The sequence below is a fragment of the Pteronotus mesoamericanus genome, unplaced genomic scaffold (assembly GCF_021234165.1).
Source record: "Pteronotus mesoamericanus isolate MK-2021 breed Mesoamerican mustached bat unplaced genomic scaffold, CSHL_Meso_final contig_2, whole genome shotgun sequence".
Lineage (NCBI taxonomy): Eukaryota > Metazoa > Chordata > Mammalia > Chiroptera > Mormoopidae > Pteronotus > Pteronotus mesoamericanus.
This window is the reverse complement of record NW_026555084.1, coordinates 21,387,335-21,407,931: the sequence shown is the minus strand read 5'-3', so window position 1 is coordinate 21,407,931 and position 20,597 is coordinate 21,387,335. Positions and strand designations below refer to the sequence as shown.

Genomic DNA, 20,597 nt, shown 5'->3' with positions numbered 1-20,597 from the left:
GAGGGTCAGGATAATTAGACAAGGTACATAGACAAGGTTCTAGGAGAGACGGGAAGAGAATGGGACTGAGAGCAAAACAGAGTTTGGCCTTTGAACAAAGGAAGAGTCAGACCTCTGCAAATAAGTCTCTGTTCTTGTCATTTCCTCTACCTCATATTCATGCCTAACATTTGTTTATATAGTGTGCAACTACAAGTCCACAGCTGTACTCACAGCTGCTCTCAAGTTAGATCTTTCTTCATCATCTCCATTTATTGACCACATGCCAGGCAATTTAGATGTTATCTCATGAAAAGGGTACAATTCTCATTCCCATCTTCCAGATGAGAAACTGAGGTTAACAATGTAATCAATCCACTTGACTAGGTTTACCCAGCTGGTAAATGGGAGAACTACGTTGGAAGCCGGACAGTGCAATTCTAGAACCTGTGCTCCACTGTGCTCCTTCCTGAAACTTCAAAGAGTTGAAAATGGATGCCTCTAAGGAGCAGGACTAGAGTAGACAGCTGTGTGCAGTAGGGGTGTGCTGTAGTTTGTTATAAGCCTTGTAGTACTATTTGACCTTTTACTAGAGTAGGTGCTCTCTTAACCAACCATTACTTAACCAAGGGGTAAAATCCCCAGAGCCTGGCATGCTCCCTCCTCTCCATAACTCCCATCACATGTAGGTATAAACTGTTTGACCACTTGACCAACCACATGTCCAGATCCTATTGGGTGGCAGACTTTTTATGACATGTTCATTTTAACACTAAAAAACAAAACACTTGTACAAGGGACTTGCATTTTTATGATAAAAAAAAAAAGCCCCACTAATAAAAAGCAAAAAGAACCCATACCAGTGCTGAGCTCATGACTCAGCCTCCTCAGGGATGAAGGTGAGGTCACTGGCTAGATGGGACAAGGTGAAAATAAGGACTAGATCTCGTCAGTCCATCGCCCACTCAGCAGCCAATAACCTTTTCAGGATCCCTGCAGCCTGATCAAGTTCCAGCTTCCTTTTTTGATGTCCCTACCCTCAGGACAGAGCCCAGACATCTTGGGGTGCTTACAAGATGTTACAACCTGGCCCTATTTACCTCTCCAAACTAAGGAGCTACCACTACCCAATACCACTCCCACCCCTTTGACAACCACCCTGATCTTAAATTGTACTCTTTCCCTGGGAATGTGCACCAGCCACTTCCCCTGCCTGAATTGTGTTTTCCCTTCCCCACCCTCATCTGGCTGGTTCCCAGTCCTCGTCACTTAGGTTCATCAATTTAGATGTTGCTGCCTTCAGGAAGTCTTCCGAGGACTTCCACACTTAGGTCTGAACCTCTCCTAGGTGTTTCCATAGCATCCTCTATTTTTCCCACTGAGGCACTTGCTAGTCTCCAAAGGGCTCTTCAACACTATCCAAGCCCTTGGGCCTTCCCCTCCCAAACTGACTGTGGGCTGATCCTATGAATTGCTTTAACGCACAGAGTGCAGGGGTGAAGAACTGTCCACACGGGTGGGTTCCAGGCCTAAGCCTTCAGAAGCCTGGCAACTTCCACTTTTGTGCTTGGAGAAACTCTGAGCCACTGTTCAGGAAGGTTCATTACCCAGCTGGAGAGGGCATGTTGAGCATGGCAAAGAGGCTCAGCCTTCCCGATGTCCCAGGTGAGCCTTCATGTGACTCCAGCCTCAGCTGTCATCTGACAGCAATCTCATGAGACCCCAAGAGAGACCGGCAGGATTGCCCAGCTGAGTCCAGTCAATTCACATTAGTATGAGAGAGAACGATTGTATAAGGCCATTAAATTTTGGAGAGTTTGCTGAGCCACAGTAACAAAAACACCATCCTGTATTTTAATTGTCTACAGTTTGTTTGCCCTGCTAGACTGTTTTCTCTGAGGACAGGGATCACACTCATTTTTTTAAAAAACTGTTATATAGCTTCATTATATCTCTCTCTCCATGCATGTCTATCGTCACAGCAGCGCACGGTGTCCAGTCAGGTCAACGGGCATTGTCTGAACATCTTCTGCGGACAGTTTCTGTCAAGCCCAATGTGGGACACAAAATGGGAAAATGCCATCCGTGCCCTGAGGGAGAGAACTGGAGAGACTAGACTTACACAAATGAGATAATTAAATAACAGGACAACATATAATTACTGCTAAACTGTATGGTAAGAAATTAAGTGCTTACAGAAATTGGAAAAAGTGGAGAGCAGTGAGGGCTCCCATAGTTGGGGAGCTGTCACTTAAGTGCTGGATGTGGCTGAACCTTGAGGGATAAAACGAACTGCAGACAGGCTGAAATGAAGAAGAGTGCAGAAGTCCCAGGAGGGACAGAGCCGAACCAGTACGCTTATTTTATTTGGAGGCAGCAGCACAAGGTATGTGAAAAGTGGATGCCCCAAATCCCAAAGCAAGGATATTTCTGAATAGTTCCCTAATAGTCACATTTCTGGGCCTGTATTTATTGTTTCTTCTGAGTGCAACGCCTTTCTCCCTTCTCCACCCAACAAACTCTTACTCACATTTAAAGGTCCAGCTCAAATGCAACTACTTTTAAAAAATCTTCCCATGGTATCCCATAACCCAGGGCTCATGCTTCTATTGGAACATACCTACTTCTTTTGCCTACTCACCACCCCCACCTCCCAATACCATAGCACTTACTGGGTTCTTACTATGTGCCAGAACTATGCTAAGCATTTTAAATGTACTATTTTACTTAAACCTCACAATTACAGCATGAGATATTGTTTTTCCAATTTTAGAGCTAAAAACCCTGAGGCTTAAAGTGGATAAGCACACTGCCCAAGAACACAGCTGGGAGGTAGAAAGCTGAGATTCAATGTAACTCCAGAGGCTACTCTGAAAACACTGGACCATGTGTTCCTGGAGGCCACACATACTCTTTCCTCTGTCTGCTCAGATTCCAGGATGGTGGCTGACATATGGCTCAAAAATTGAACAAATTAGTACATCTGTCTGGTGGTATTAGTTGCCTATCTAAAAGCAGTACTCCCCAGCACTATTTTACCCTGGGTGGAGACTTCCACCTACCCAGAAGTCGGTACCTGGGGGAAAGGAAGTCTAAACACCGTATATTTGAACTTGAACTCTTTTATTTTATCGATTCAAGTGCAGTTAAAGAGGAATCATTCTTTTCCCAGCAATGACCTTAGCTGGGTCTGAAGATAAGGGTTATGATTAACAGGTATGTGTATACAGGGGTAGGTGGGTGGAAAAGCATTTCTCCTCTTAGGTATTTTAAAAGCAGAAACTCAGGTTGTTTTTGTCCAGCAGCTACCAGAAGGGATCACGCCCAGAACAGGTCCTCCGGGGGCCAGCTGGTAGTGTGTGGGTTCAAGTCCAGTGATTTTGAGAGTCCATTTATTAAAGCTGAGGACAGTGAAAGAAGGGCCTAGGATAGAAGGGCCTGCTTTGGCTCTCTTAGAAACGTTACAGGAAAGCAGTGAGCGGAGGCCAGCCTGCTGTCAGCTCACTGGAAAGTCAGAAAAAAGGGGGTCTTGGAGACAGATTGAGGGGGTTAACCCTGGACAAACTGCCGCTTCCCAGTGCTCTCCTGGTTGCAAGTTTCATGGGTATCTTAGAGTTTAGGAGAGAGAAAACTCACTGAAGAGGAGATCTGAGTGGAAGTGCCCCAAGGAGGGCGTGTGTCGGCTGACTTCTTTGTCTTGTGGGGTTTTACCTGCTTTCTAAAGGCAGAGATTTTAGGGGCCATCTCAGGGAAGGATCTCAGTACAATGTTCTTCAGCTTTTCCAGGTGTATCTTTTCAGGGTCACGGTCTGCACTGACTGGTCAGTGCTAGTGAGGTCCCAGTGTCATCCACCTGGTTTTGCTGCTTTTCTGGGCCTGGAGATTTTTATCTCTAGGGAGGAAAGGTCAGAGCACCCCAAACACCAGCCATATGAAAGGTCAGGGCATCTAAACCCTACGAGCAGTGATATGCCAGGGGAGGAAAGGCCATCCTGGGAGAGGTCCAGCACCAGTTTTGCCAGTTGCTAGGCACCCAGGGCTTTCCACCCTGTGACTTCTTAGCTAGCTATAAATTGCTCTGCCAGTTCAGCTGTCTGTCTCAGTTTTCCCATTCCATTTGCTGAAATTTTCCTAGGTTCTTACTATCCTGCCTCCAAACCAGTTAAGACCAGTCAACATCACTCTATCTGACCCTCTCATGACGCAGACTCAGGCCCAGACAGTGGACGGGCTGGCCAGCGGCTACACGGTGAAACAAAAGCTGAGCGGAGCTGCAATCCCAGAATCCGAACCCTGTCTGTACAGTTCTTCATTGCCTAGGGAGGCAGCCCAGGCCCACCTCCCAAGCAGAAGCCGGCCTACGGAATTCCTTCGTGGGATCCTAAGGCTCCTCTCCTCCGCCCAATGGGTGTCGTTACTCCCACCTCCTCCATAATCGGGACCCGGGGAAGACTTCCCCTGCCGCTTCCCCACTGTGTCCGTTAGGTCCTCTTGCGCCACCGAGGCCACTCTAGCCCCGCTTCTCAGGCGGTTCCGCTTCGCCACCTGCGATCACCCGGCCTCTGCACCGTCTCCGCAGTTCTCGCCCTTGCCGCAGTTCACCTCCCGCTGGCCCAAAACAGGCCCACACCCCCACTTCCTTTCGCGGAGCGCCGTTCTTCCGGCAGAGCTCCTTCCTAATTGGCTGGCCGAGAGGGGCCTTGCGGTTCGCCCATCCGGAGGGCGCCACAGCGGTCGCTCTAGCCGCTCTCCCGTGGTTTGGCCTCGCTCTTTTGGCTGCGAGCCTCTATGGTGTTAGCGAGGACATGTGGCGCCTTTCGGGACTCCTAAGCCGAAGTGAGGGGCGTTCGAGCCGCGCGTCTAGAGGCAGCGGAGACAGAATTGGAGGAGGGGGCGGGCGGAAGGAAAGAGCCGAGGCCTTGGTGCGCGGAGTTAGAGCTGAGGGAAAGGCGGGTCCTAAAGGGGCGGGGCTATACACCAGCAGACGGGCCGTTGGAATTAGAGGTGTGGGGGCGCTAATGGGAAGAGGGTAGTTTATTGCAAGGGGGAGGGGCCAAATAACAGGAGCTGGTGGGTGGAGTCAATGAAAGAGTGGAGCCGATGGAGTAGGCAGTGACAATGAAAAGAAGCGGGATTTAGAGACAAAGTGCTTCAAATATTGAACTGGGGTTTGTCTCTAAATGCCTGGTTATTCATTTTAGAACAGTGATGGTTAGCCCTACGAGGGATCAGAATCGCCTAGGCAGCTTTTTTCGAAATAGAGATGCTCCACCCGGAACTATCCCGGTTTATTGGTTCTGGGTTGGCACCCTAGAATCTGTAATAGGCAAAAGATTCCCACGTGTTAAGAACCTCTGCAGAGTCAGATGGCAGAGATTCCTGGGTCCCTGAGGTGGGGCTCTGTCAAGTGTCAGGGGAAGACTGATGGGACTGTCTTTACCTCAATCCTGTTTATGTCAAGGTGACTGATTTTTGTTGCTCTGCACAGCTCTTCCCCGTCTGCTAGGACCTGGCCTCACCCCCAAGTCCACCAGCCCAGATGGGTATCAGGCTACCTCCTCAACCCTGCTGGTCTCTGTGCCAAGCTCTGACAGGTAAGATACTGCCATCTGTCACCTGTCTCCTTTCTGGCCCCCCTCTCCCCCACTACTTGGCACAGAACTTAATGGCCTGTATTATATCATCTAGGTCAGGCCCCCATGGTCCAGGTCCAGGCACAAGCAGGGGTCCAAGGTCTCATGGATGGAAGGATGCCTTCCAGTGGATGTCTGGCCGTGTCTCCCCGAACACTTTGTGGGATGCCGTATCTTGGGTAAGGCTTACTCAGCCCTGTCCTTGATCTTCATTGTGGATAAGAATGATCCTGCATGAAAGTAGAGTCTAGAAACAAGAGCTAGGGCATCATTGCACCCACCCTCAAATTTTGAGTGACCTATGGCATTGGAGCATATTTAAGGAGATAGAGCCACTTCCCATCCCCTGCCCTCCATGTATTCCTTTTATTCAGTAAACGTTTATTTAACACCCCTCTGAGCCAGGCATTTTTGCTAGGCACCAGGGAAATAGCAAAGAACAAGGTAGATATGATTTTTGCCTTCATGGAGCTTACAATAAATAGTGCTAAATAGCTAATATTTTATTTGTTAATGTAAAGTACATTATCTTCTGTAATCCCTACCAAAGTCTTATAAGGGAAATATTTCCACTTTATAGATGAGGAAACTTAGGCTTTGAAACTTTAGGTGACATGCTTAAGGTCAACAGCTCTTGAGTTGAGGAGCCAGATTTTACTCTGAAGCTCATACTCTTACCTTCCACGCTCTATAGCTTCGTTGCTGCACTGAGTGTGGCTTGTAAAAGCACCTAGTACAGAACCTGACCCCATAATAGTTGCACATTAAATATTTGCAGAATTTGATCTATATATACAGTCAGATGTTCAATCTAATAGAGCAGAATCTTTGCCTCATAAGGTATTCTTATAAGAATACCTGTTGTGCTTATAAGGTATTCTGGATGAAGTTGGCACACACATCACTCTGGTGTCTGTCACATCTCACCTCCATCACTTCTATGCTACGTACTTGGGCAAGCGACTTGACCTCTCTGAGTCTCAGTTGTCTCATCTGTAAATGGGTGCCAACAGGAGAGCTGAGCCTGTGGGGTGTCACCGTGATAGGGGCACTTCTGTCTCAGGAGCTGTAGACTAGAGGCTTAACACACCTTGGAGAGGAGAGCATTTTCCCGTTTTGTCCAAGATCCAGACCCTAGGGCAATCCCACAGCGAGTCCTTTTGGAAACCAGACCTGGATCCCAGGGGCCTCGATGCCATCCTTCTTCTCTGTCCCGACTGCCCATGCAAAAGGGCCTGAGCACAAGCTGTCCCCAGGGAGCTGGCCTCAGCTCACACATCATCCTACTAGAGAGGGTTTCCCTGATTCCTCGTCTTGTCAAGCCTCCTCCTTACATTCCATGCAAACTCTGATTTGTATTCTTTTTGGCATTTAGCATGACTTGTAGTTATTGTATTTATTTCTCCGTGTACTATGGATTTTTGTCTTCCTCAGCGAAGATATAAAACTCCACAAGGGCTGAAACTGTGTCTGTCTTGTTTGTCATTGAACCCAGTGCACTTTGCAACAGGAAGGGACAGGGAAAACCAAGCAGTCACTGGGCTAGGAGCTAGCTTAGGTGTTCTGCAGACCTGTTGAAGAAAAGACACCTTCAGTAAGCCTGTACCTGTGCATGTGGGTGTGGTGGGGTGGCTTGGTCAGGGTCGGGGGGAAGGGAGGAGTTCTGCTAGGTTCGAGGAAGAGAGTGAGCCTTGTGGGGAACTCTGACCTATTGCTACATTTGTGGCAAAGCCCCAACTTACCACATTATCTTTTTGCCCGCGTAGATGACATATTCAGTAACTCACATATGTGTTTATTCAGGGTGTGTATTTTAGCACTCTTCTGGGTGCCAGGGATACATTAGTGTGAAAAACAAACATGGTTCCTGCCCTCATTGTGCTTTAAGACTAACAGGAGAGTCAGACCTTAATGAAATAATTGTAGAGACGATTACTTAAGTACCACTGTGATCAGAGTTCCAGAGTGTGAGGGTATGGAGTGGAGGATCTGGCCCAACCAGGAGTCAGGAAAGGCTTCTAGAAGCGATGTTTGAGCTGAAGGCAGAGGCTGTAGGAGCTGGCCGGTGGAGCGCTGCGTGCCTGACGTGCTGTCTTTCCCAGGGCACTCTGGCTGTGCTGGCCCTGCAGCTGGCGAGGCAGATCCACTTCCAGGTGTCCCTGCCAACACGACCTCGGCGAGCAGAGCGCAGCTCTTGGTGCAGTCCCCTGGACTGTTTCCTCTCATCTCCCTTGTGGCATCCATGCTCCTGTGAGTTCTCAGTCCCCGGGATAGGAGGGCTGGGCTGGGCATGTCTCTGGACCAGGAAGCATCTCCGGACACACCTCTGGAAAAGAACCGTCTGCAGCAGCTCCTTGCCTTTCCTATCTGAAGCCCGAGGAAGGGGAATGTGAGGAAGTGCCACCCACCCAGGGTGTGGGCCACACCAACCCTTCAACGTCCTCCCATGTCCTCCCATCACCTTTCATGGAGGGAGCCCCACAGGGATGCAGGATACTTTAGATCCTGGGTGTGGCTTCCTGCCTACCCCTCAGCCAGTTAGTTCATTCTCTGTTCAGTCATTCATTGATAAATGACTCTTGAGGAGCTACTATGTGCCATGGTACAGAGGCAATGAGCTGATTGGTTAAAGCTCTGGAGTCACTCTGTTGGGGTTCAAGCCCCAGAGCTGCTGTATACTAGCCTTGTGTCCCTGGATGAGTCTCTTTAAACTTCCCTATGCCTCAGTTTCTTCAACTGTAAAATGGGGTAATAATAAACCCCACCTCATAGGTTTCTTGGGAGGACTAAATGAATTAATATATGTCAAGGACGTATGTGTCTGGCACATAGAAAGTACTCTGTAAGTATTAGTTTAAGTTCTTGTCCTTTTTGTTATGATACAATCATTACTAATTAATATTACCATCAAAGTGTTAGGTGCTGGGGCTACAACAGTGAGTAAATAAAGCAGATACTGCTTCATGCAGAAGAGTGACTAATGCTTAGGGCAGGCGGTGAGCGTAAATGTGGTCCCCTCTAAACCCCTGCAGAGGGAAGCCAGCGAAGGAGATGGAGGAGGAGGGGTGTGGAAGAGTTGTCACAGGAGTTTCCAAATTCTTCTTTGGCCCCCAAAACATCAGGGAGGACTCAATCAAGCCTGAGCAGGCTGTCCCGATCCCCTTCTCATGTGACTGCTGTTGCTGGCTCTTTCCAGCGCTGCGGAGGCACATTCTCCCCGGGGCGGACAGCCCAGCTCCCAGGCACCCTGGCCTCAGGGAACCCAGACTGGGCCAGGAGGAACCCTCCACTCAGCCCCAGAGCCGCTCCTCACACGGCTCCTTGAGGACAGCTGGTCTGCAGGATCTCTCTGAGGAAGGTATGTCCCCACCTCCCAGAATCAACAGAAGGCAGCGGTGGGAGGGTGGGGAGCGAACACTTCTTGCTGGATGTGCCAGGTAAGGAGCTTGTCATTCCTCTGAGGCCCATGCTTCCGGGGGTAGTTCAGAATTATTGCAGTTCCTCCCAGTGGTGCTGGATGGAGAGCTGGGAGACTGGGAAAGTGGGGGAGAATGAGAAATAACACTTTCTCCTGTGCCCTGGCTGGGTGTTGGCCATTTCCCTGCAGATCCCAGTGAGACCGGCTTCCTGTATGCCAGCAGTAGCTTCAACTCCAAGGCAAAACCAGCACAGCCTCACCCCACTGGTGAAAAGCAGGTATTGTCCAGATTGGCCACCTGGATCTTTATAACATTGCCCTGGGCAGATGGAATTCCAGTGAACCGTCCCATGATGAGTCTTTATATTTCTTCCCCAGGAACAAGATAAGTCAAAAACGCTTTCTCTGGAGGAGGCTGTGACTTCTCTTCAGCAGCTCTTCCAACTCAGTGTTTCCATCGCTTACAACTTCCTGGGTAAATGTGTGGGCCCTGCCTCAAGGCAGGCAGATGGGAGAATGGAAGGGGTATGGAAAAGGTCAAATAGAGTCAGGGTAGGGAGTGATTCAAACCAGAGATAGTTTATTTTCTCTCAAGTAGGTGGACAAATCTAGCATGGTGGCACAGTGGTGTTGGGGACCCATTCTCATTCAAACCTTCCTGCCATTCTTAACACTGGCTCCCACCTTGAGGTCCTGTTTGGCTGTTTTAACTCCTGCCCTCATATCCGCACTCTAGGCAGCTGAAGGGGAGAGGTGGGAAAGCTAAAGGGCCATTCCTTCCCTTTAAGGACATCACCTAGAAGTTGCACAAATCTTCATCCAGAATGTGGACCTACGGCCGCTCCTGGTTGCAGAGGAGGGTGGGAAATGTAGTCTTTAGATGAATGACCGTGTGCCTATGTGAAAATTCTGTTACTATGTAAGAAGGAGAAAGTAAATCTTGGAGGCCCTCTTGCATTCTCTGTCACACACAGGCAAGATCAGGTTTGTAACAGGCTCTCAAGGGCACCAACAGGAACTTCTCACCCACATCTGGAGACTCCAGATGGCCCTCCACTACTCGTCCTGGTTAAGTTTCAGGCCTTCTAATGTGGAGACTCATGCTCCTAGCAGCGTCTATTAGAGTTTAGTGAGCAGGTGGGTGAAAGGCTGGGATTCATTCAGAACAAATTTATTGAGCTCTCACCTTTTGCTCAGCCCTATTTTAGGTGTTGGGGATATAGTGTTCCAAAGACAAAGTCTTTACTCATGGAACTAACGTGTGAGCTGAGGGAGAGAAAAACAATAAATTGGCAAAGAGAATTTCAGATGGTGGGAACTGTTATGGAGAAAGTTAAACAGAAACAACTTTTGATTTAAAAGGCCTTGTGGATGGGACGATCCTTGAGCTAAGACCTGATTAACAAGAATAAGCCAGTCTTGTTTCCATCTGGAGAAAGAGCTTTTCAAGTAGCGGGAACAGCAGGTGCAAAGGTCCTGAGGCAGGGTGTTAGAGGAACAGAAGAAAGGTAAGTGTGTGTGGAGCTTGGAGATCACTGGGAGAGTGAAGTCAGAGAACAGGCAGAAGCCAGATGGTGAGGTTTTCTGAGCCATGGTACAGTGGATGTTCTAAGTGAGGCAGGAAGCCATTAGAGGGCTTTACACTGGAGCAGGAAGAGGAGCAGTCACACTATCTGATTTACTTTCTTCAAGATCTCTCTGGCCATTGAGGGGACAGGTATGAATTATAGGGGTTCCACAGAGGGAACAGGAGACTGGGCTGAGTTGTTACTGATGACTAAGCAAAATGTGGTGGTGGTTTGGTCTAGGTTAGAGGCAGAGGAGACTGAGAAGAATAGATGGATGAGGGGGTGCTGACAGCCAGTGTGGGGAAGCGGGACAGGGTGGGATCTTGTGCCCTTTCGGTCTTCTCCTCAAGGACGAGAGGGCTCTGCGAATCAGGACGGAGAGTTTTCAGACAGCAGGGAGGCGACTTTAGTTCCTGCTGCCTGAATACAACCTGGCTTCTACCTTATTAGCTTTTTGTGATTTAGATGTGCAGATAGTCTCTTCTGAGAATTTTCTTGCCCATTCCTTCATTCATATATTCATTTATTCAGCAAGTGCTAAGCACTGTGACAGAACACAAAAGGAGCATAAGCCATAACCGTATTTTGCATTTCTATAGAGCTTTCTCGCTATGTAAAGTCATTTCTTCTATATTCTTTTTCTGCTTCTGCCTCCAGGATTTTACAGTCTAATTGAGGAGAAAGGGCTTGCACTCTTGAAACAGTTTAGTTCTTAGAAAAAGGCTTGTGTATTAAGTAAATGCCAAAAAAAAAAAAAAGTGTTTAAAGCCCGAGTGTGGTCTGCAGGTTCTCAGGCAGAAACAGGATGTGAAGGTCTGATGGTGGAGGCAGAAAAGATGTGCCAGGTAGAAGAAACAGCTTGGCAAAGGCCTGGAGTTGAGAACTGGCTGTTCCTAGCCCCTCTCCTATTTTCCTTTTTGTTTGGAAGTTCAAAGAATATGGGCTTTGGAGTTAGACACACCTGAGTTCAAGTCTTTTTCTCATATTACCTCTCACAGTGTCTTCATAAAGCAGCATCAACGGTATCAGCTGTGTCAGGTTGTGTTGGTTACAAGCAGCCTGAATCCAGTCTGGCTAACTTAAACACAGAAGGAATCTATTGGGATCTGTTGACCTGCCAAGCTTCGGGAAGGGCAGGAGTCAGGGAAGTCCCAGGGACCCAGGGTGCAGTAACTGATAGTGCTGTCCTCAGAATAAACCTGCAAAAGCTGTTTTCTCTCCCGTGGAAAGGAGATCAAGAGTCAGATTCCCGAGGGGAGGGTCTCATTGGCTGGGAAAAGAGGAGGCACATTGATTGACAGCTCTGGGGAAAGGGCTGTTCTCAAGGGGAAGTCAGGACATTACTACCAAGAGGAGGATGGTATAGACTAGGGCAGAACCCACTGATACGTATGGCAAGCCAGTGAAATATTCAGAGGATGGAGATACACGCAAATTGTCCAGCACAAAAAAAAGAAAGGAGGAAGCCTGTGGGTACCTGGCTGCAGATGTAGGGAAGTTTCCAGAGGAAGCTGGGAGTGTTTACACCCTGTGCCTTCTTACAGGGACAGAGAACATGAGGAATGGGGACTACGTGGCGGCCTTTTCCTACTTCCAGAAAGGCGCAGAACACGGCTACAGCAAAGCACAGTACAACGAGGGCTTATGTCATGAGTATGGCAGAGGCACCCCCAGGGACCTCGACAAGGTGCCGCACCTCCTCCCCTGCCCCCACACCCATCCCCTGTGCTGCAAGCCCAGAGTGTCTTCCCGAGTGAGCAGCGGGCGGGGCTTGGGAAAGCCCAGTCTCACTTGCAGCTGTGAGGGAAACACTTTAAAAGCTCTTAATGCTCTGACTGGTGTTGCTCAGTGGGTTGAGCACCGGCCTATAAAACAAAAGGTCTCACGTTTGATTCCTGGTCAGGGCACATGCCTGGGTTCCGGGCCAGGTCCCCAGCTGGGGGCCTGTGAGAGACAACCCATCTCGATGTTTCTCCTTTCCTTCCCCTCCCTCTGAAAAAATAAATAAAATCTTAAAAAAAAGAAGCAGCAGCAGCTCTTCTAGGAATTTCGACTCTAAGCACAGGCAGGCCAGGGCCCTTGTCTTTCTTCTTTGCAGCTGTATCTTCAGGGCCTAGAATGTCCTGAGTGGGCTAATTAATTATAAAAGAGGCTAAGAGCACAAAGATGTTACATATAAGAATGTATTTCTTAAAATTGTATATGATGGCAAAGGGAAGCAACCTGTGTTTCCTCAATAGAGAATTGGTTAATAACATCTATGTGGGCCTTAAAAATAGTGTGCTAGAGCTGTATTGTTATATGAAAAAAATAGGTCACAAAATAGTGAGTATAGTTCTCTCCCCTATACACATGTACATATTTATGTGTGTATAAAGATATATAATATATGTGTATATATGTGAATATGTATATGAAGAAATTTGTAAGGTTATACACTAAAATGTTAACAATGATCTTTAGGAGGCAGGATTTCTTGGCATTGTATGTTTCTATTTTTCGTTTTATCTGTATTTGAAATTTTTTGGCTTACCTGCATTTTCTTACCAATCTATAATGATTATGTATTATTTAATTAAATACTTTTAAAAAATTTCACTCAAAGGAAAAGCTGGCTGCCAGAGTCACCAGTTGACGGTGTTTCTCCCTTTGCCCCAGGCAGTGCTGTGCTACCAGCTGGCTGCCAGCCAGGGCCACAGCCTGGCTCAGTACCGCTATGCCAGGTGCCTGCTACAAGACGCAGCCTCCTCGTGGGACGCTGAGCGGCAGAGGGCAGTGTCCATGTTGAAGCAGGCTGCAGACGCAGGCTTGAGAGAGGTGTGCGTCATGGTCGGGGGTGAGGGGTCTCTCCTGGGCACATGGGGCCTGGCAGTGACCCAGATATGTTTTTCTTTCCTCTTGACCACAGGCCCAAGCTTTCCTCGGGGTGCTTTTCACCAAGGAGCCGTACCTGAATGAGCAGAGAGCCGTGAAATATCTTTGGCTTGCAGCCAGCAATGGGGTATGTGGTCTCCGGTATCCAGGCAGATTGGGCATCAACTCTGAGAAAGGAAGGGACTCCGGAACTGGCACTGAGTTCTTTTGATAGGAATATTGGGCCAGGTTTAAGCCTTGACTCTCGCTGACTTCCCGGGTGACCTTTATGGGGGTCCAGAGGTGTGCTGGAGCTGGCTCGAACCGGCCTGACAGAGCTATTGGTGGTGTAAGACCAACTGTGGTAGGAGTATTTGCACCATAGAAATTGCTAAATGCTACAGAGCAGGGCTTGTTCCCCTGGCGAGCCAGGTGTTAAACATTAACCAGGACACTGCTGAGCCGGGCAGTTGTTGATCCACACCTGTTCCTGTGTATCTAAAATTGGGATAATAATGCCTGCCTGTCTACTACTTCACAGGGTTGTTGTCAGGATCAAAATGTGACTAAGATAATAGGTTGTGAAAGCACTTTGTCACTTGTACACACAAAAGGTGCATCGTTATACTTACTGTAGTACAGTGAGCCTAGAAGACACATGAAGTGAAGACCCGAAGCAGTTGCGGTGGGAGGGGGCGTGTCTAGTTGTCTGTGAACTGGGGGCATTGTCATCTAGGCAGAATGATCCAGGACTTGTTCCACGGAGCATTCATTTCATGGGATGCTTATCAGTAATATGAGGGAGGAAAGGGTCAGTTGGCTTGGGGAAATACTAAGTTAAACGGGTATCTTTAATGTAGGAAACCTCAGAGCTTTCGGTCACCGTGAATCAGCAAGAACCTCCTGTGGTTTGCTGTGTTCCTCAAGTGTATTTGACCAGTATATTTTTTGAGTTGCATCTTGAAGGCCCAGGAGCACTGGATGAATGCGGGCAGTGTGCGGGGACCAGGGTTTCCCTGCATGGGGACTGCAGCCTCTCTTTGTTTTCTGGCCAAACACGCTGATAGCTTGTGTTGAACTCTTGGGCATCAGAACACTTGCCCCTTTTCACTCTGTGTTGGGCAGAGTATCTGTAGTAGCCATTGAAACGGACTGGTGTCACCAACCAGTTACTGTCCTCTGTGCCTGTCTTTCCTTCGAAGAGCCGCAGAGCATTCCCTGGGCTGACTGGGCCTCATATCCATGTGCGGGACAAGCGGGTCACCCTGGCCTGTGTTAGTCACCCAGCAGGCCAGGAGGAGAAGCGCACCACTTGTCAGGTGGTGCTGTGTGCGGCACAGGCCTCGTAGTCATCCATTCCACTGGGGATTTTATCTTTCTGGGTTTGTGCTGAGCAGTTGGAGGGCGGGCCTTTTGGCCTCATAAATTATATCGAGTACTGTATTCTAAGCCAGTGTATAGCCATGAGTCCACCACATGCAGTGCATAGACTTTGGTCTGCCTGTTTTAGAAGCTCCTCCCAGAAACTTAACTGTAAAAGATAGAAGAGAAATAGGACCAGGGTTGGGAATCAACCAAGTGATTTGTTTTTTAAGTTGAAAGATTGAATATAATGGAAAAAATTCCAGTAGAGAGGAAGAGAGAAATGATGCAGGCAACTCAAGGTATGAAAAAGTAACACTAATCTAAGCACTTTTTATATATTAACACATTTAATCCTTGCAACAATGTAATACCATAGGTGCCATTATTATGCGTACTTTACAGATGAGGGCACTGAGGCACAGAGAGGCGGGCCAATGTGCCTGAGGTGCTGGCAGGTGGCGGAGCCAAGGTTGGAAGCCAGGCAGCCTGGCTGTGCAGACGTGGCTGCTAACCCAGCCTGATCCTGCCTCTCTGAGGACATAGTTCTCTGAGTGGAGAGAGAGGATCGAGCCTTGGGCAAAGGGTCAGTCTTTTAACCTTTCAGATGAGAAGTACTTTCTTTGTAATGTTCGTTGTGCAGCCCTCTTGGCAGACATGCTGGCAGGCCTTTGGGAAGCCCGGCCTCCACCCATGCTCCTGGCTCTTTCAGGATAACGTAGGGGCCTGACTCTCAGGTTTCCCACAGCTGGGTCGAGTGCTTCCTGCAGCCTTCACTTCTGCATAGTTTTAGCACCAGCCTCACAGAGAGACGCTTATACATTGCTCCAGCTAGACTCCCCCTGCGTGGAGTCCCCCATTGTGTTGGGCAGGCTCGGGGCCTCTGGCTTGTTATGGATGAGATCCAGGGTGCAGGGAGGGCCAGCGCTGGGCCTTGACCCTGCGTGACAACGCGCCAGCATGTCCGACGCCCCCTGCCCCAGCCTGAGCATTCAGTTCTTCAGTTCTGCATGTACGCATATCTGCGTGTCTGTTTTCTCTTTTAGGACTCACAGAGCAGGTACCACTTGGGAATTTGCTATGAGAAGGGCCTTGGTGTACAGAGGAATCTGGGAGAGGCTGTGAGATGTTACCAGCAGTCAGCAGCTCTGGGGAACGAGCCCGCCCAGGAGAGGCTGCGGACCCTCTTTTCTTCCATGGAGGCAGCAGGTACAGATGCAAGTTGAAGCCAGCAGGGTCCCTCCCCTGAGCTTAGTACCTGTGACAGAGAAGGCATGGCAATAGTTCTGGTTCTCCTTGTCCTTTCCTGCCCCAGTGATGGGCAAGAGCACAGCTTTTCGAGTCAGACAGACCTGTTTTAACCCTGTGCTGTCACTGAACTTGGACTCCATTGTCTTTAAGCCTCAGTTTCTTCACCTTGGAATGTGTGGGTCCTAGTAGTACTTTACTCATTCAGTGGTTGTAAGGATTAAACGAGGTGACTATAAAGGGTTAACAAAGCCTGGCACACAGTAAGTATTAAATAAATGGTAGCTACTCTGGTGATTTTCCAGGAGGGACAACGTCCCGAGGTCACCTTAGCTCCCCGAATTACCCTTCTAGGGCCCTGAGGGTCCTGCTCGCCCGCAAGCCCCCCGGACGGGTGGACGTTAACAGTACCGGGGGGACCGAGTCCTTTAAGAAGTCCTTGCTGCAGAGTGGGAATCCGGGAATTCAGTGTGAGTGAGAGTTCCTCGCACCTCTCCTTGCAGCCTCCGGGCCACGGGACCTGGCCAGCTCAGGACTGAAGTCCTTCTCCAGCCCTTCCCTCTGCAGCCTGAGCCCCCTGCTGGCAGGAGCCTCGCACTTCCCACATGCCTGGAGCACGGGGAACCTTGGCCTCCCCTGCAGAAGTGGCCGTCTCGGAGCCAGCGTCCCCAGCAGGACCATCCCCCCACACCCTGGAGCTCCCAGCAGGGCGATCCCCCTGCACCCCTCCCCCTTGGAAAGAAGTCTCGTCAGACTCGGTTTCGGCTAAGGTGAGACCAGACACAGTCCCTGGTAATGCCTCTCACTGGTGCTGGGGTAGGGAGGCTGGGGAGGAAGTTGGATGGCAATAAAATGGGCGTCAGTATCCCTTTCCAGGGTGGAAATTCCAGAGGGAGCCAGGTTCTCAAGCACTTTTAAGTGCATGGCTAATAAATGACTTTGACCTCCCCCCCTCCACCCCAGTTGGTAGCCCCACAGAGGAGCAGTGGATACAATTACAGGCATTTCTGGTTGGTGCACAGAAAGGATTCATTCAGTGACCTGTGAAAAACTGTACTGAAATGTCCAGAGACCCTGGTCCTCACCTCAGCCTTTGTCTTTGAGAAAATCAGTTACCTCCTCCCTTCCCATAGTTTCCTGAAGCTTAGACTGCATTTTTTTCCCAACATCTGATATGTGTGCTTCTGGTAGTTCACAAGAGGATTTTAGGTGGGATTCAAATTAATATGTTTTATTTTAGTAGTTGTATATTTAATATATAATATGCAAATGTGACTAGCATGTTACAGTTTCACAGATATTAAGAATAGTGAATCAGCTTTAAGGAAAACAGTGTTACATCGCATAAAGGGAGCACAGATCCAGAGAGGTGGCAGAAGTCCTGGGGTGGTTCCATGAACCCCTGAGATCGGGAACGCTGAATCAGTTCGCTTGTGTTCTCCTCCAGCGGATCCATGATTGTCTGATTTGGAAGTAAGGAGTTTCTTGCCTAAATGCCTGATGCATCTGCTTGATTTTTTCCAGACCTCACGTCAGCTCCTAAAGATGAAGGCTGTGGGTTCTCAGAGAGATACCAAACTTGAGCCCCAAAGAAGAGGCCAGTTACCCACCCACCTTTCCAAAGAACCTTAAGTGCCCACCCCAGCGCAGTAAAGAAGAGGAAAGAGTGTAAAAACCCAGGTTTTGGCCATGTCCCTTTGCACAGCCACCTTCAAGCAGTGAGTAGCCTGACTCACTGCATTGTTTTCGCAGCTGCAGACCAAGGGCAGCGGTGTCCTGAGGGGCTGACATGGGGCCCTTTCACTGTGGAAAAGACCGTGGTGTCCACGGAGGCCAGAGCGGGCAGGGTGATGCTCGTGTTTACATGGCTTTAGGAGTCACCAGGCCAGGAGAGGACCCAGGCCCCCTGACTCCTGGCCCAGGGCTCTTTTGCACCGTTCACACTGTAATTTTACATGAAAGCGTTTTTATCGTCCTGCCGATGTGAGGGAGTGAATGGAGATTGAGCACCTGGACTCTTGGAGCAGGAGAGTGTGGATTGTGTGCGCTTCTGTTGGGAAGGGTGTGCCAGAAATGGATGGGAGTTTAATAAAACCGATATGGGATTATCTCATCAGTCTGCCCTTTAGTGTGCTGGGGAGAGCCAGGGAGCCGGGCTGGGGGAGCTGAAAGCCGAGGCTCCATTCTCGTCTCTAAACTTTCCATTAACCAATTTAAAGGGTCTTAAAAGCTTCTCCGAGAGAGACTTAGAAAAAATGATTTCTGAGTCAACGCTAATGACTCCAATTACTGAATTTGTGAATAGCTGTGCCCTGGCTTTTGGATGTTAGCCCAAGTTCAATAGCATAGATGTGGTTGAGAGTGAGGTGTGGGAAGGACTGAGGAGCAAAACCCTTAGTGATTGTTCCAGAGGGGAAAGCCACAGTGCAAAGGTGGGAGGATCTGAGAGAGTGTGTCCACATTTCCCTCTCTGCTCCTCACCCCTTTCCCCAACCCCTGGTGGTCCTGTCACACTTTCTTGCCACGCCTGGAGCCCTAAGCCTCTTCTAGCTCCAGTGCCTCCCCTGCCCCCTGCTGCCTTTCCAGGGCTGCCCTGCACACTGGCCTGCCTCTCACTGTCCCCTTACTTTGGGGCAGGGGCCTTGTCTTCTTCGTATTCCAGTATCCTCAGCACTTAGCTCAGGCCCCATGCAGGTAGGGGCTCAATGCGCCCTTTAGTTAAAGCTCAGGCTTTTAAGCTATGCAGTGCACTAATCTCTCCGGGGAAAAAAAGAAAAAAGAAAAAAAAAAGGTTTCTGTGGTCAAATAAGTTTGGGAAGCACTGCACTAGACATCCCTGTTTTATAGATTCACAATGCACATCAGCGTATTCGAGGTTCCAAAACATCCTGCAGCAAGGAGCCTGGCTGAGCGCGTGCTTCCTTCGTGGAGCTGAGCACGGAGCCCGCCCCCTGCAGATTGCCCGTGACCTTCGTAGGGCGCCCTCTCACCAGCCTCTTCCCCTCCTGTTGTCACTTTGGGTTATCTGATTACTGCTTTCTCCTGACCATGCCTGGGGCCAAGGGGCAGTTCATCCTGTCCAGGGACACTGGGTATCCTGCGGTGATGGCCAGGTACGGCTCTCCCTCCCCCTCAATCATTACAAATTAAGTACTGATGCAGTTTGGGGTGCAGGCCTGGAGGCGGGATATTTTTAAGCTCTACTTAAGGAGAGGGAAGGATGGGAGAGTCCTGAGAGAGATGTTGTCAAGGGACCGAAAATCCATGGCTATTCCGCCACCACGGTCTGCACACAGCCCCAGGGGATGGACTACATCGGAAGACCCAGAACTGCTGTGCTTTTGCCATTAAAATTCCGTTGTTAATGACTCATTGTCAGTGCCCTGAAAGGAAGTGTAGTGGGAGGGCCAGGAGATGGCCCCTGTCAGCAGGGCCAGCCTGGGTCAGGCGTCTGGGTGACCTGAGGTTTAGGGCCTAGTGCCCTCAGCAGTGAGACCTTTGTGTGAGGCTCTGCTGCCTCAGTTTCCTCATGCGGAGATGCTGCTTCCAGGGAGCCCTGAGGGTGGGAGCAAGGCTGTTTGGCTCATTATATCTTCAGTGCTAATACAATGTTCAGTATATATTTATTCCATGAATGAGTGATTCTATGCATTGTCCCTTCTCCAAGCCTAGCCTGCACCTCATAGGTGCATTAAATATTCATTAAAGGATTGATTCGATATACACCCCCCCCCGTTATCCCCAATGCTACTTTCGCCCCATAATACTCAAACTATCTATCTGCCATCTCCTTGCTAATTTGTTGCCCCATAATTGCTCAACAAATACAAAATATTGGTTGAATGAGTGTTTCTGATCACACCTCCCTCCTCTCCCCACCCGTTACATTGTACCCACCCAGAACTTAGTAGGGGCTGAAAAATGCTGACCTATTTTCTCCTTCCACACTCCGTGCCCAACTGAGCCTCCTTTCCCACCCATCCCGTCATCTCCTTTTTGGGATTTGGTTCCCTTCAGAGTCCCCAGGGTGGTGGTCGCCATCTCACTCCTGTTTCAGCCAGAGGAGAGGCAGGGTCAGTGAGCTGCCGAGCTGAAGCCGGGTGACAGACAAGGAGGCTGCCTGTCAATCTCTGAGCTGCCCCCAGGCTCCGAGTCAGCGCCGCATCACAACACTCCTGGTGCTGGAGAACGAAAGGCTGACTGTTGATAAAAAAAAAAAAAAAAAATCCCTCTGCGCTCTCCAAATTAAGACGACATTTAACTGAGTGCTTGCTGGCTCGCCTGCTCCCGCGGTCTCCCAGGGGACAGAGCCCGTCTTGGTGGAAACTGTTCTGAGCATGTCCAAAGTCTCAGCTTTGACATCTTTGGCTGATGTCAAGAAGTTTCTGCGACCTTGTTGTTCAGCCTATACAGTTCTGTCACCACAGACGCTATCTCCCTCTCAGCCCTGTTGTTGGGAAAGGGCTGGTGTTCGCGTGCTCCGAGGAGGCTGCATGGCGCAAGCGGGAGTACAACCCGCAGTGCTCACACCCCCTC

At 49.4% G+C, this 20,597-nt stretch overlaps 1 protein-coding gene across 1 annotated transcript; it reads left to right on the top strand.

Annotated features, from left to right (window-relative positions):
- The first annotated feature begins 4,675 nt into the window (after nucleotides 1-4,675).
- On the top strand, nucleotides 4,676-19,954 carry DELE1 (DAP3 binding cell death enhancer 1). Its single transcript, XM_054568274.1, has 13 exons — nucleotides 4,676-4,815; nucleotides 5,468-5,573; nucleotides 5,668-5,791; nucleotides 7,715-7,862; nucleotides 8,809-8,970; nucleotides 9,220-9,308; nucleotides 9,409-9,505; nucleotides 12,143-12,285; nucleotides 13,257-13,415; nucleotides 13,507-13,599; nucleotides 15,860-16,022; nucleotides 16,565-16,831; nucleotides 17,586-19,954. Exons 1-12 carry the CDS (start codon nucleotides 4,785-4,787, stop codon nucleotides 16,828-16,830), a joined length of 1,581 nt encoding a protein of 526 aa, XP_054424249.1. The 5' UTR covers nucleotides 4,676-4,784; the 3' UTR covers nucleotide 16,831; nucleotides 17,586-19,954.
- The last annotated feature ends 643 nt before the right edge of the window (nucleotides 19,955-20,597 follow it).